The following is a 13,941-nucleotide window of genomic DNA, read 5'->3' on the forward strand; positions in this document are numbered from 1 at the left end:
AGGCAGACAGCCCATTGTTTCTTCCTGCCTCACCTCTGGCTTTTTAAGTATGGAGACTAGATTTAGTTTAATCCCAGCTCCACCTTTGAAAGTAAAACTGAGGGTTCATCTTACTGTAGAGAAATCAGAGCCCTAACTTCCCCTCTCCTCTCCTCTCCTCTCCTCTCCTCTCCTCCCCTCCCCTCCCCTCCCCTCCCCTCCCCTCTCCTCTCCTCTCCCCTCTCCTCCCATCCCCTTCTCTCTCCTCCCCTCTCCCTCTCCTTCCCTCCCCTCCCCTCTCCTCCCTGCTCTGGGCCAGGGCTAGCCACTTAGCTTCGAATAACACTGGAGTCTCTGAGGAAAATGACATTCCTGTAATGAAGCACATGCAGCTGGTACAGCAGTGACATCTAAATTGTTCCTTTGGTCCCGTTATTTTCTATAGGAAATTCTCCCTCTTCCCTCCTCCCTCCCCCTCTGCCTTTAAATCTTGTGCATAAAATACGCTAATAACAATCTTGGTGTCTCTACGTGAGTGACAGCTGAAATAAGAAAAAGACTAATCGTACCTCCTGCAGCCCCGTCACTAGGAGATTCATTGAGCCTTCTCCCCACCCCATCACATTCCCTCTCCCCCTCCCCCATTCTCCCTTTCTCCATGGTCTCTTCTCAATGAGAATCATGGCCATTTGAATAATAATATTATAGGCTCCATCAGGGTGACAGTAGGGGAAAAAATTGGCTCAAACCCATGATTATTCCTTCAATCTAATAATTATTTAAATACCAGATAACTTCTTTCAGTCTAATTGCGGCCTTTCAGCCATCCATGTCCACAGGGCCTTTGCGGTCACCCTCTTGCTCACCTTGTGCTACCAGCATGTCTGGACCAGCTCTGAGGTTGGTGCTGGAAAGTGAGCTTGACCCACTATGAGGGAGGTTATCCTATTCTTCCATTGTACTAACTCCATTGAGCCAAGGGAAGACTGGGTAGGATGTATATCAGAATCTCTGGTTTAGACATTTCTTCCACCTGGATTTTAATTCACTGAAACTTGAAATCCAGTGAGGCCTTCTGACATCACAGGTCCAACTAAACCCCTGCTCTGGGTATCCCTTTCCAGCCCTCTGTGACACTCGACTTCAAAAGCCTCCACAATCTCTTCTGCAGTCTACCTTAGGGAAGAGCTGTCTCCCTTAATATCCTACCTCAGCTGGGTGTGGTGGCATACTCCTTTGATCCCAGAGGCAGGCAGATCTCTGTGAGTTCAAGGCCAGTCTGGTCTGATCTATGTAGTAAGTTCCAAAATAACCAGAGATATATAGAAAGACTCTGTCTCAAAAAAAAAAAAAAAAGCTTCCATCTCTTCTGCTGCAGCACTAACTCTATTGGAAGAGGAATTTTCTGTGCTGAGAATAACTGTGACCCAGCTGTGAAGATGTCTATGACCTAAAGAGGTGGGACACTGAGGACATCAGAACTCCCAAGACAGAAACTAGATACCATTCCTGGGTATGACTTTTGCCAGGACCTGACTAGGATACAGGAGGGCAGAGGAGGCCATTAACCAGGACTGGGCAAGGATCTAATCTAATCTTTTGAACTCTCCCCCTACATCCTGGGTTTCTTGGGATCTGTCCCCAGCACCAGCTCTTGGTCCAAGCCAGCACCACATTCCCTTCTGCTATGTGCTGGATCTAACATTGGAAGATAACTCTGTCCCCTAGACAGTCTCCAGGTGAATAGAACCATCTCCCAAGATTCACTTTCTACATCGAGGGAAGAAATGTTAGCTTTGTGTTATGAGGTGGTCTGTCCCTGACTGATTTTACATCTTTTGGAGAAGTAAATTCCTTTCTGTAGGTTTTTTTTTTTCATTTGAAAACAGTGGTAAGTGGCAGAGTAGAGTAACTTTAAAATGTCCTTTAATGCCCACCCTGAAGCAAAGCTCTCAAAGTCCAGCTGACTATAAAAGTGACCTAGAGAGTGGACAAATTAGCCATGGAAGAAGGAGGATGAGGGGTCCTTGGGCTGCCAGATGTGTTCTGCCCTGCCTCCCATTTGACCCTCTGTGTCTGGCTGTGTATACCATCCAGTAGAGAACTGGTCAACATGGTCATCACTACTGCTGTGGTGACAGGAAACACTGTAATGGTTCTGGAAGTGATAAGGATGACAGTGATGTAAAGGGTGAACTCTGTGAGCACCGTGATGGTGCTGGGGATTACAGTTGTGCTGGTGATGGAGAGGGTGAAGATGGTAAGCTCTACCAGCACCGTGATGGTGATGGGTGAGGATGGTAGAGCTCTATCAGCCCTGTGATGGTTCTGGGTATGGTGAGGATGGTAGAGCTCTATCAGCACCATGATGGTGATAGGTGAGGATGGTAGAGCTCTATCAGCACTGTGATGGTGCTGGAGGTTACAATGAGGAATTTGATGGCCAATCTGGGATGGCGGACTCTATCTGGGATGGCGGAGCTCTGTTAACACCGGATGGTACTAGCGATGACATAGCAATAACAGTGATGGGTGGTAGGGTATTTATTACCACGTGACACTGGGGGTAACAGTGATGACAATGACGGGGACAGTTAAGCTTTATTAATGCTGCAATGGTGCTGGAGGTAACTAGGCGTCACAATGAGTGTGATAGCAAGGGTAGGTGGATAATGGAGCTCAGTCGGTGCTGCAGTGGTACTGGAAGTGACAGGGTGAAGAGAGCGGGAACAGTTAAGTCCTATCAGTACTGTAGTAATGCTGGAAGCTCCAACAGTGATGGTGGAGAGGGTGGAAATGGTGGTGCTCCTCATGGGTACTATGGCGTGAGATCTAGCATGCACTCTGACTCTATCACAAAGCTCTATGCGGTTCTAATTCCTACTGCCACCACCTCCTCTGAGGTGAGGGAGGTTAGTGACAACATGCACCTAGACCTCACAGGAAGGGTAATCCTGCATTGAGCTGAGCTGGAAATGCCTCACTTTCACTCCCTTCCTGGATCGGCACTGACGTTTATGCCAGCTGGTCAGAAAGGTATCAGGTGCCTTAGGTGGCTGTCACCAGCACCTGCCTCTTGGTTCCTAATCAGGAAGATGGTGTCATCAGACCTGCAAATAAAATATTTAGTGGCACCTGCTTTCCCCAGAAGCAAGTGTGAACTCTCCTTGGTGTCACAGTCTCCATGGGGAAGACGTTGAGGAGGCTCTGTGGGTGACTCAGAAGTCTAGGACAGGAGGTCCCCTGATTGCGAACTTGGGAAGGGAGAAGAAAACTGGTAGAAGAGACAAGCCCCAGAATATGACCACTGACTTCATGAACAGACACAGAGAGAGGATGTGATGGAAAGTGGGGCGTTTTATTAAAAGAGAACCCCTGTTTGGCTTTAGCAGGAAATCAGGGTTAAGGGAAAGTACTAACTGTTCAGTGTCACAGGCTTCAGCCAGTCTGAGAATGGAATATCTGTTCTGAGACCAATCGTATGGTAAAAGAAAGCAAGGAGCTGCAAATATCCGCTTGTGGTAAAGGTTATGGCCTCCTGAGCACAAGACATGGTTGGTGCTGCACTGAGGACTTGTAACAGTGATCCTGCATGGCAGGTCCCAGATCTAAGCCCATTTCAGGTAGACGGAGAGACAGCATCCCAATGACCTTGTGCCCTGAACAGGTGCACACAGCTGAAGTTCTGCTTAAAGCCACATATCTGAGTCCTTCGCCCCAGAGTTTAACCATACCACACTGCTGCTTTTCACAGTCACAAGGTGGCTGCCTTCCTTACCCTGAGCTCATCTGGGTGGCCTGACCTTTGACAACCAAACCCTGCTTTAGAGCTATATCTTTCCATCCATCTTGGCATATAAATTTGTGGTAGTCAAGATATCAAACCTTTCCATCTCTCATCACAGGAGACAGTGTCTTCTCTGGACCCCAGTGTCCAGTAGGAGCTGCTGGGGTGGGTAGCCCCTGGGCCTGAGGATGAATTTCCCGACTAGTCACAAGGATCATGCAGTTAGAGGGGTACAAAGAAAACAGGCCTGCTTCAGAGATGTGCTGGAAAAGCCTGTCTGATCAGCTACACCAGCAGTACAGAAGGAACTCAGTGGCTATTTTTTATTTATTTATTTATTTATTTGTTTATTTATTTATTTATTTATTAAAGATTTCTGTCTCTTCCCCACCGCCGCCTCCCCTTTCCCTCCCCATCCCCCAATCAAGTCCCCCTCCCTCGTCAGCCCAAAGAGCAATCAGGGTTCCCTGCCCTGTGGGAAGTCCAAGGACCACCCACACCATCTTACCCCTGTCAGAATGGCGAAAATCAAAAACACCAATGATAGCCTTTGCTGGAGAGGTTGTGGAGAAAGGGGTACACTCATCCATTGCTGGTGGGAATGCAAACTTGTGCAACCACTCTGGAAAGCAGTGTGGAGGTTTCTCAGGAAATTCGGGATCAACCTACCCATGGACCCAGCAATACCACTCTTGGGAATATACCCAAGAGAGGCCTTATCACACAACAAAAGTATATGCTCTACTATGTTTATAGCAGCATTGTTTGTAATAGCCAGAACCTGGATACAACCTAGATGCCCTTCAATTGAAGAATAGATGAAGAAAGTATGGAATATATACATATTAGAGTACTACTCAGTGGCTATTTAACCCCAGACGAGGAACTGAAGGAGATTGGCCTCGAGGCATCATTTCATCTGGAAGGAGGAGTCTTGCAGACTGGCTAGTTTTGACAGCTTAGGAAACAAACTCGGTGAAATGCTAGAACGGTACCCCCACTAGATGATTTGTGAGTGACAGACATTAGACCTGTCCTCCTGAACTCTCTGCACATCTATCTGCGCTGTGACCAGTTTCTCCGCTCAGAATCCAGCTTCCAGCTGCCTCCCTGATGTCTTCAGAGAGGCTGTGTTGTGACTTGTGCTATAATATGACAGAGAAAACGAGCCTGGGTCTGTTCTTTTCCCCTGACGCCTACCTTCCAAATAAGCTCTGCCACGGGGCCAGTGGATCAAAGCTCCCCACATACTGTCCATCCATGGAAAAGGAAAACATAAGAAGAGAAGTTGGGAATTCCGGTGCCATTTCCCATCAGAGCCCTTTATGGTGATGTAGCGGGTACCAGTGGTGTGGCTAAGGAGTTTCCCTACAGAACCACACTAACTTTGATGACAACCAGAGAGCTAGGTACTGCCATTCTCATTCTAACAAAGATGGAGATGGGACTTGATCAGTCTAATGTCCCAGATGTGTCCTGAAAGCCTCTTATCTCCTGAACTATGCCAACGAGGAGGGAAGCTAGATGGTGGACTGTGTCTTCAGATGCTGGTCTCTGCTCTCTGGACTCCTCCTTGTGTGCATGAGCTAGGCTTGTATGTGGATGAGTGAGATGGGAAGGCAGGAGCATGCAGTCCTCAAACTCAGTGCCACTGCGCTTCAGAGAGAATTTCTATGCTGCAAGCACCTACACCTTGCATGGTGACAGGTTGCCTCATCTTCAAAGTTTGTCTTGAATGGACAATCTGTTCTCATGTTACATCTTCTATCTGAAGCCACTTGTAACCAGGGAGCCCACCTGTGGCCCTGTCTTCTAGAGATGAGCATGCATACAGTGTGACCTCCTGCAATTCCCCATTTAGCTGGAGAGTTTGAGGATTCTGTTATTTCCTTTCTGCAGCTCCTCTTGAGGAATTCATGTCCTGCTACCGGCCTTAGGACATAGCTAAAAATAACCTGCTTTTCAAACTGCAATCTGGGTGAGTTGGGAGCCTGTGCTTGTGAGGCCGGAAGAACTGTGTTAGAGTAGTTAAAGTCAGCCCCAGCCTCGCGCTGCCCTTCCTCTTTCCAAGGAAGCCTGGGACCTCATGAATCACCTCCAAGACACCGATCAGAGCCCCCTTGGAGAAACGGAGTCAGGTTGGAACACTCTGGCACCATGCTGGCTGCAGACCTATGCTGCAGAGTGGAGGAGCAGGAAGGAGCATCTCTAAATATACAAGGAGAAAACTGGGTGGGAGTGGTGTCAGACTCATTATAACCCAGTCCAGCCAGCCTGGGGAGTTGAGGGAACAGGCAGGCAGGCCTTTGGTAAGCTACCTGGGAGCAAATTCTCTTCCTAGCTGGAGTGTTTCCATTCCTGTCGTCCGTGCACCCAGAGTTCTGTCAGTACTTGTCAACAAGGTTATCCAGGCACTCTATCCAGCTTGAGAAAGGCTCTCTTAGCCAGATGACTGCTGCCTCTTCTGGTGCAGCTTTCAAGTGACTGCGGTTCATCCTAAAAGTCAGGGAAGCAAGACTCTCCAGGGATGGCTGGACTTCCTGACCTCTGTCCCCTTGCCTGGGATCTCCCCTTGCTGGTCTTAGTGAGTGCCCTCAGGGGTCCTTTATGCTTACTGGACAGCTTCTTGTAATGCTGGCGAGATCAAAGCATTCAGGAGTGGAGGCTGAACTTGAAGCTCTGTGATCAAGGCCCAGGGCTAAACTCACAGATGATTGAATGGCCAGAATTCCCCAGCAGTGACCAGATAAAACTGACCCTCCAACTCCTCTTCCTCTACTGCTGCCCAAGTATGCCTTGCTAGAACTCCTGCCTCAGGTGATGCTACTGGGGTTCCTAAAAGCCATGTATTCCTCTCCCAGTGGCTATGTCTGTCTACAGAGGAACAGGCTCTGCCATTTCAGGGGGCTTTTTAGGCTCTGGGATGGCAGGCTTAGGAATCCAGTCTTTTTTGAACAGCATACTTTCCATAAATCCCATTAGAGGTGACCAGCACTTCTCTTTCACGATGGATATCAGAACATGAGAAGGCATGCGATCCCAGGAGTCAGGGGAGTCTGAGATAAGGAGAAACATAATTGACGTATCATGCTGGAGTAGGAGGTCCTAAAGTGAGTGTGTGGGGAAGACATTTCAGTCCTGACATCGGCGTCGACTGGTTGAGTGAACTCCAGTCTCTTAAACTTTCTGAGAGATAAAACCAATATCTTGAAATCGGATGCTTTATACAATGTAAATAAAATACACAAACAAAAGCATATTGTACAGCATAATGGCTAAAGACCGGTGATAATGGGATTCCCCCAGCATCCCTCAGAGAGGAAAATATGTTAAAAATAGAAAAACTGAAATGTAGCAAAAGAGACTCATAGGGTCAGCTGGATTTGGGAATCCTGGTCAAGCAATACGGTTCACGGAGAACTTGCTTTTAGTCTGACCCCTTGCCTTGTGTTTTTCAGAACCATGTGAGAGCTGATCCAGAGAAGCAGAGTAGTACACAGAGGAGCTATCCCTCCAGCCTTGCCCCTCTCGGGATGGAGCAGAGGAGGTCTCAGCTGTGGACCATGCAGGCTGAGAACTTGTCTGTGGTACTGCTCTCAGTGGCCTGGCTGCTGCTAGCTCGTGAAACTACAGGTATGCCTCAGTTCAGCACCTTCCACTCCGAGAACCGTGACTGGACTTTCAACCATTTGACTGTACACAGAAGAACAGGGGCCGTGTATGTGGGGGCCATCAACCGTGTCTACAAGTTGACAGGCAACCTCACAATCCAGGTGGCTCACAAGACAGGGCCAGAAGAAGACAACAAGGCCTGCTACCCACCCCTGATTGTACAGCCCTGCAGTGAGGTGCTCACACTCACCAACAATGTTAACAAACTACTAATCATTGACTACTCCGAGAATCGCCTGCTTGCCTGTGGCAGTCTCTACCAGGGAGTTTGCAAGCTCCTGCGGCTAGATGACCTCTTCATCCTGGTGGAGCCATCCCACAAGAAGGAGCACTACTTGTCCAGCGTCAATAAGACAGGCACCATGTATGGGGTGATTGTGCGCTCTGAGGGGGAAGATGGCAAGCTTTTTATTGGCACTGCTGTGGATGGAAAGCAGGATTACTTCCCTACCTTGTCCAGCCGCAAGCTACCCCGTGACCCTGAGTCTTCAGCCATGCTGGACTATGAGCTCCACAGTGATTTTGTCTCCTCCCTCATCAAGATCCCCTCTGACACCCTAGCCCTGGTCTCCCACTTTGACATCTTCTACATCTATGGCTTTGCCAGCGGTGGTTTTGTCTACTTTCTCACTGTCCAGCCAGAGACCCCTGAGGGTGTGGCCATCAACTCAGCTGGAGACCTCTTCTATACCTCAAGAATCGTGCGTCTCTGCAAGGATGACCCCAAGTTCCACTCCTATGTGTCCCTGCCCTTTGGCTGCACACGTGCCGGGGTAGAATACCGCCTCCTGCAGGCAGCTTATCTCGCAAAGCCTGGGGAAGCTCTAGCTCAGGCCTTCAACATCAGCAGCGATGAGGATGTGCTCTTTGCCATCTTCTCGAAAGGGCAGAAGCAGTACCACCACCCACCCGACGACTCTGCCCTATGTGCCTTCCCCATTCGGGCCATCAACTTGCAGATCAAGGAGCGGTTGCAGTCCTGCTACCATGGAGAGGGCAACTTGGAGCTCAACTGGCTTCTGGGAAAGGATGTGCAGTGCACCAAGGCGGTAAGGAGCCTTCCTGTGCTTTGTTCCTGATTCCTTTGTACCCCTGTACCCTCAGCTTCTAGGCCAGTGGGGACCTGGGGGTAAGAATGGGTTTTAGGCAACTAGGTGATGACTACCAATTGCAGAGTCTTGCCTACATTAAAGTCTTGAGATGAGTTTGCTGACTCATTAAATCAGTACTAATACATGCCTCTGTATGTATACCTACAGTGCACCAGACATTGCTTTTGGTGCTGCTAAGCCGCATGACTAAGCTGCATGTTCTTAGAGAGCTTACCTACTAGTGAGGCAAGACAAGCGAACACATAAAACAGCCTGGCCCAATGTGGTGGTGCATACTTGTGGTCTCAACACTCGGAAGAGTTGGAGGTAGGAGGATTAGGTGTTGCCTATATAGTGAGTTCAATGCTAGCCTGGCTATATGAGACTCTCAAGCAAATAAAATGATACTGCCTGCCAAATGGTAAATTTTCTATAGAGGAAAATAAAACAGCACAGAGCAGTTCTAGAGAATATCTGCCATTGAGAGAGAGAGAGAAAAAAAGGCATTCCAGAGAGAGGTAGCAAGTATAAAATCTTGGGTCATGCCTAAGCATAATATGAACATCAAGGAATCACAGCTTGATCCAAGCTTATGACAGGGTACCCCAGCATACTTGTTAAGAATTTGAGCTTTAAATCTAATCAATTAGATTTAAAAAAAATAAGTTCTTCCACCTATATCCTGTATGTCCTTGAGCAAGTGATGTGTGGTATCTGAGCTATACGTTTTTCTTCTTTAAAATAGAAATAATATTACCCTTTTTATTATGAAAATAACATGCTAGCACACACTAATCATTCAGCAACTAGGATTACCACTGCTAATCATAGTAATGAAGGACTAGTTATTTGCCAGTTATCTTTTTTTCATAAAATGAGAAATCTGGATTTAGGTAATCTCCAGTTTGCCTTATAGCACTAAAGTTTTATGAACAAAGAGCCTCTTCAAACAAAAGAAGTGTGGAGGAAATGTAAGGGTTAACCCCTTGCAGCTTCCACCCTGGTTCCCACGGCCTTGTCAGAAGGAAACTGCTGATTCCTGCTTGCCTCTGAGCCAAAGTTGAAAGGAAGAGGCCACTGTGTGCTGCTCCACTGGTGCTACAGAGACAAGCCCTGACTAGTGACCATGGGACGTCAGAAAGGCTGGTGATAGCTGGAAGGACAAGTGGCTATTCACAGTGGTGCTCAACCATCTGAATGCTGCGACCTTTGAATGCAGTGCTTCATGTTGTGGTGACCCCAACCATAAAATTATTTTGTTGCTACTTCATAATGGTAATTATTCTACTGTTATGAACTGTAATAAAAAATATCTGCTATGTGAGCCCAGGGGGTCTTGACCCACAGATTGAGAACTACTGCCTTATAGGAAAAAACTTCCTCTTCTGTCACCCCCTCGTGCAATATCATTTCAAACCCCAAAACAGTTAGGGGTGCAAATTGGTGGTGTCCTCGGGATCCTATTAGAGACCAAAGGATCTGAATTAGGGACTGGAGCTTGTCTTTAACATAGTCTGTGGACCAACATGTAACTCTCAGGTCAAAGATTTGAACATTGATCCCACAAAAAAAGTATGAAGAAGGGACCCATCATTCACAAAATATCAGTTACACACAAAGGGCTATTTTGAGCAGTTTTGTACCTCACCTGATCTTCACAGGTAAAGCACTAATTGTCATGACCTTTTGCAAATAGAAAGACAAAGGCTTAGAAAGTGTAAACAGACTACTTAAATCTATATAATTGTGAACCAGGAAGAAGGATCTGAATTCAGGGCAGCTCACAGATTCCTGATGCAGGCTCCATGGGACCAATACCTCTGAGAAAAATCATACTTCAGTCACTCTCTGTCTTTGCAAACTTAAAAGGACATTAGGCTTTGGGAATACTTAACAAGATATTGAGGAAGCAATTGCCATCTAACCCTAAGGTGTAGGTTCAGAACAGGTCATTTTCTTTGTTGTTCTGGAGATGCTAGCCTCAGAAAGAAACTAGAGAAACCCAGAGTTGCCAGACAGGGCTTTTCACTTCTGTCATCGTATCTCAGAAACTGGTTTCAGTTACAACACTGTAGCTCTACTAGGCCCTGGACAAAGTGGTAGAAAAAAAACCTGAAATCATGAAAACAAATCTCCAAAGAATTTTGACAATGAGATGACTCTATTATTTTATAGATGAGAAAACTGAGGCCTAGAGAGGGCAAGTAGGAAGGGCTGGTGCAGTAAGGACAGGGCTAAAATCTAGATTACCTAAGTCTTATTGAGCAGCCACTGCTTACAGAACAAGGATGAGTAAGAGAGGCAGCAAGGGTAGAGAGTGTGGCTGGTAACTCCCTGCTTGGCACTGTCCAGTAACCTTGGAAAATAGTAAGCAACTAACTCCACAAAACAGAGGAAGCAAGAGAGCCCTGGTCTACATTATTTGGCAATTCCTGTGCTGTAAACACTGCCAGACAGGCTGGCTTCAAGTGGGAGTGACATCATCGGATGTAGAGGTATACATAGACATCTCCCAATGACCTAGCACTATTATACAATGGCTTTTTCCCATTCCAAGCTGTGGTGTAGAGTTTGCCACCCAGAGTTCAAGGCCATTCTTACTCTAAAACTTGATGTTCTTTCTAACGGAGTGCTTATGTATTTTTAGCACCATCAGTCCTGCCGTCGTAAGAGGGGCAGCTGTCCACAGGTACCAAGGTCCCAGAGACATGTCCTAGTTCCCCTCAGAGCCGAGGCAGGAACACTAGCTTGAGGAAAAAATAATGTGCTCTAACTTATTAACCGATTATTCAGAGGAAATGAAGCATCAGTTACTCCTCCCTGATGAGGGTGAAAAAGCAAGGCTGAGGAGGCTTCTGCGCTGCTCACTGCTATGGCTTCTGTTTTCTGAGAAGCCTATTCCAGAGCAGGTGGGAACAGCTCCCCCAGCACTCAAGGTCTTTTTTTATTCAGAATCTGCAGCCTTTACTGCAAGATTTCATGCTGAGCAGTTAGCTGGGGTGTCTTGGGGCACCCATCAAAATCCAGCCTCGTGCCAGGCACTGTGCATCCCCTATTCTTAAGAGTCATGCAGTTCCCTCCTTTTTCCCCCTCTCTACCCAGAGAGACATCTGGCTGGGCAGGCTGTCGTCTTCTGAAGCTTGAAAGCCCCACCCTCAGTGCATACCTCCTCCAACAATGCCACACTTCCTAATTCTTCCTGAACAGTCTACCAACTGGAAACCAAACATTTAAACATACAAGCCTGTGGGGGGACATTCTCATTCAAAGCACAACACTATCCATCTGAGTCTCCACTTGACAGTTCCAGAAGAGGATGCTGTGGCCCCCAGTGGACTTAGCCTGAACACAGGGTGGGAATGAGTCTTCTCATTCTCTGTACGGCAAGTTTTCTCACTTACATAAGGGAGCCTTCTTTCAAAGTGACACAGTTCCTCCTGGCCTATCATTAATCCCCTCAAAAGACTGATATAAGAAGACATCTCTTTGAACACCTATAATGTACAGGAGATAGTGGCATACAATGATAAAAGTCTTTTACGTACATCATTTCATTTAATCCTCTATAATTCTTTCCAAAGGTGGGGGACATATCATACCAAATGAAGACTCTGATGTAGATTAAATTTTCCATCACAGCCTGGTGGTACAGGCCTGTAATCTCAGTTACTGGGGAAGCTAAGTCAGGAGGGTCACAAGTTCAAGCCCTGCCTGAGAAATTTAGTGAAATTTTGTCTCAAAATAAAAAATAAAGAGGAAGGAGGAAGTAGCTTAGTGATGCTACTTGCCTAGCATGCAAGAGGCCCCAGATTCACCCTCCCCCCAGAACTCCAAAGATAAATAAAGAAGAAATCTAAAAGCAAAAGACAGTATTCAATATTATCATGATACTTGCAATGAGTCCCCAGAATGGCAGGTAGTAGTGATAGTTTAGTGGCTTAAAGTTCCTCATGCCTTCTACAGCCCAAGAAACACTCACTAGCTTGCTCAAAGAACAAACAGGAAACCTCTAGGCCTGTGGAATCTTACAATGTTGCCTCTAGGCTGAATATCCTTTGAGAGAGCCCAGTCTAAAATAGACAGATCTTCACAGACTGACAAGGTCTAAGGGGACATGAAAAGAAGCAGAAGGTGAATTCAGTCAGCTTTACAATCTGACTTTCCTGGCAGAAAGGTAAAAGGTAAGACACATGCTAGTTCTGGGAGAGTGGAGATGGTTAGTCACTCACAATCTGGTCCCATGGGAGCCAAGATGTCACTGTGGGCCAGTTGGCTATGAGCTTTGTCTCTAACACATTAGACCTTTGATCCCAGCCCTGATCCTCTGTGAGGTCTGGTATCCTCAGGCTGGTTGGGTGGTTTGAAGTGACCCTGCCATTCTTTCACTGTGACTCATTCCAGTTTTCTCCTGTGCTTTCAGCCAGTCCCCATTGATGATAACTTCTGTGGCCTGGACATCAACCAACCTCTGGGAGGCTCCACTCCTGTGGAGGGACTGACCCTGTACACCACGAGCAGGGACCGCTTAACTTCGGTGGCTTCTTATGTTTACAATGGCTACAGTGTGGTTTTTGTGGGGACTAAGAGTGGCAAGCTGAAGAAGGTAAGAATCGGTGGCCTGACTGTTCTGACACATTGATTTCTCAGTTGAGGGACTCTTCTAGAAGATAGTGGTTGGTAGAGATTTAACTATAGGCAAATTATTGGTTTTTTTTTTTAAGGGAAGGGAATAGAATGGGGAGGAAGATAGGGATTTTGTGATTTAGCCTTAAATTGTTTCCTCCAGCCGTCAGTCACTGAGGACCTAAAAAAAAAAAAAAAAACAAATGTATTTCATTGTTGTCTAATATTGAGGTATTGGGAAGGTACTTTGCCTAAAGAGAAAAACCACTCTTATTATAAGCAACAAACTTATTTTTTGTTGCTGTTGTTGCTATCCACATCGTGAATTATATGCATGCAACTCCTACCTGGAACCCAGCTGTTGGCTGTAAACAGAAAGAAGTTGGTTAGGACAGGTTTTCCGTCTTAAGAGCTGTAGTGATGGATGCTGGCCTTAAGTTACATGATTGGTGCTTAGGTACACGGCCTGTTACCCATCCTTCCAGCAGTTGTAGACCTTCCCCACTTTCTTACCCAAACCTCAGCAGCCAGGAGGAAGGAGATACCTTCCAGGCCTCCTTGGGTACCCCTACAAGCTGGAGGGAAAAGACTGTCTGGGGCTGGCAACAAGGGGGCCCTCTTGCAAGGGAGGCTGAAGCCAATAGCTTGTACCTGCTTGTTGAGTGTTTAGGGTGTGGATAGGGAGCACAGTCTGGTTCATTATGTGGGATTAAAACAGCTACATTCTTTCCGGTCCCAGCTAATCCCCTTTTCCCAAACTTCCTCTCCTGCCACCCCACACTAGTCCTA

At 46.9% G+C, this 13,941-nt stretch overlaps 1 protein-coding gene across 1 annotated transcript in view; it reads left to right on the forward strand.

Annotated features, from left to right (window-relative positions):
• Plxna2 (plexin A2) overlaps positions 1–13,941 on the forward strand; it is a 201,638-nt gene that overhangs the window by 17,318 nt on the left and 170,379 nt on the right. The window contains exons 2-3 of the mRNA XM_050148182.1: positions 7,225–8,487; positions 12,950–13,132. Coding sequence (XP_050004139.1) covers positions 7,300–8,487; positions 12,950–13,132 — 1,371 coding nt within the window. The 5' untranslated portion in view covers positions 7,225–7,299. The remainder of the gene's footprint in view (positions 1–7,224; positions 8,488–12,949; positions 13,133–13,941) is intronic.

Source organism: Alexandromys fortis, unplaced genomic scaffold (assembly GCF_014885135.2).
Source record: "Alexandromys fortis isolate MF-2015 unplaced genomic scaffold, M_Fortis_MF-2015_v1.1 scaffold_62, whole genome shotgun sequence".
Classification (NCBI taxonomy): Eukaryota; Metazoa; Chordata; class Mammalia; order Rodentia; family Cricetidae; genus Alexandromys; species Alexandromys fortis.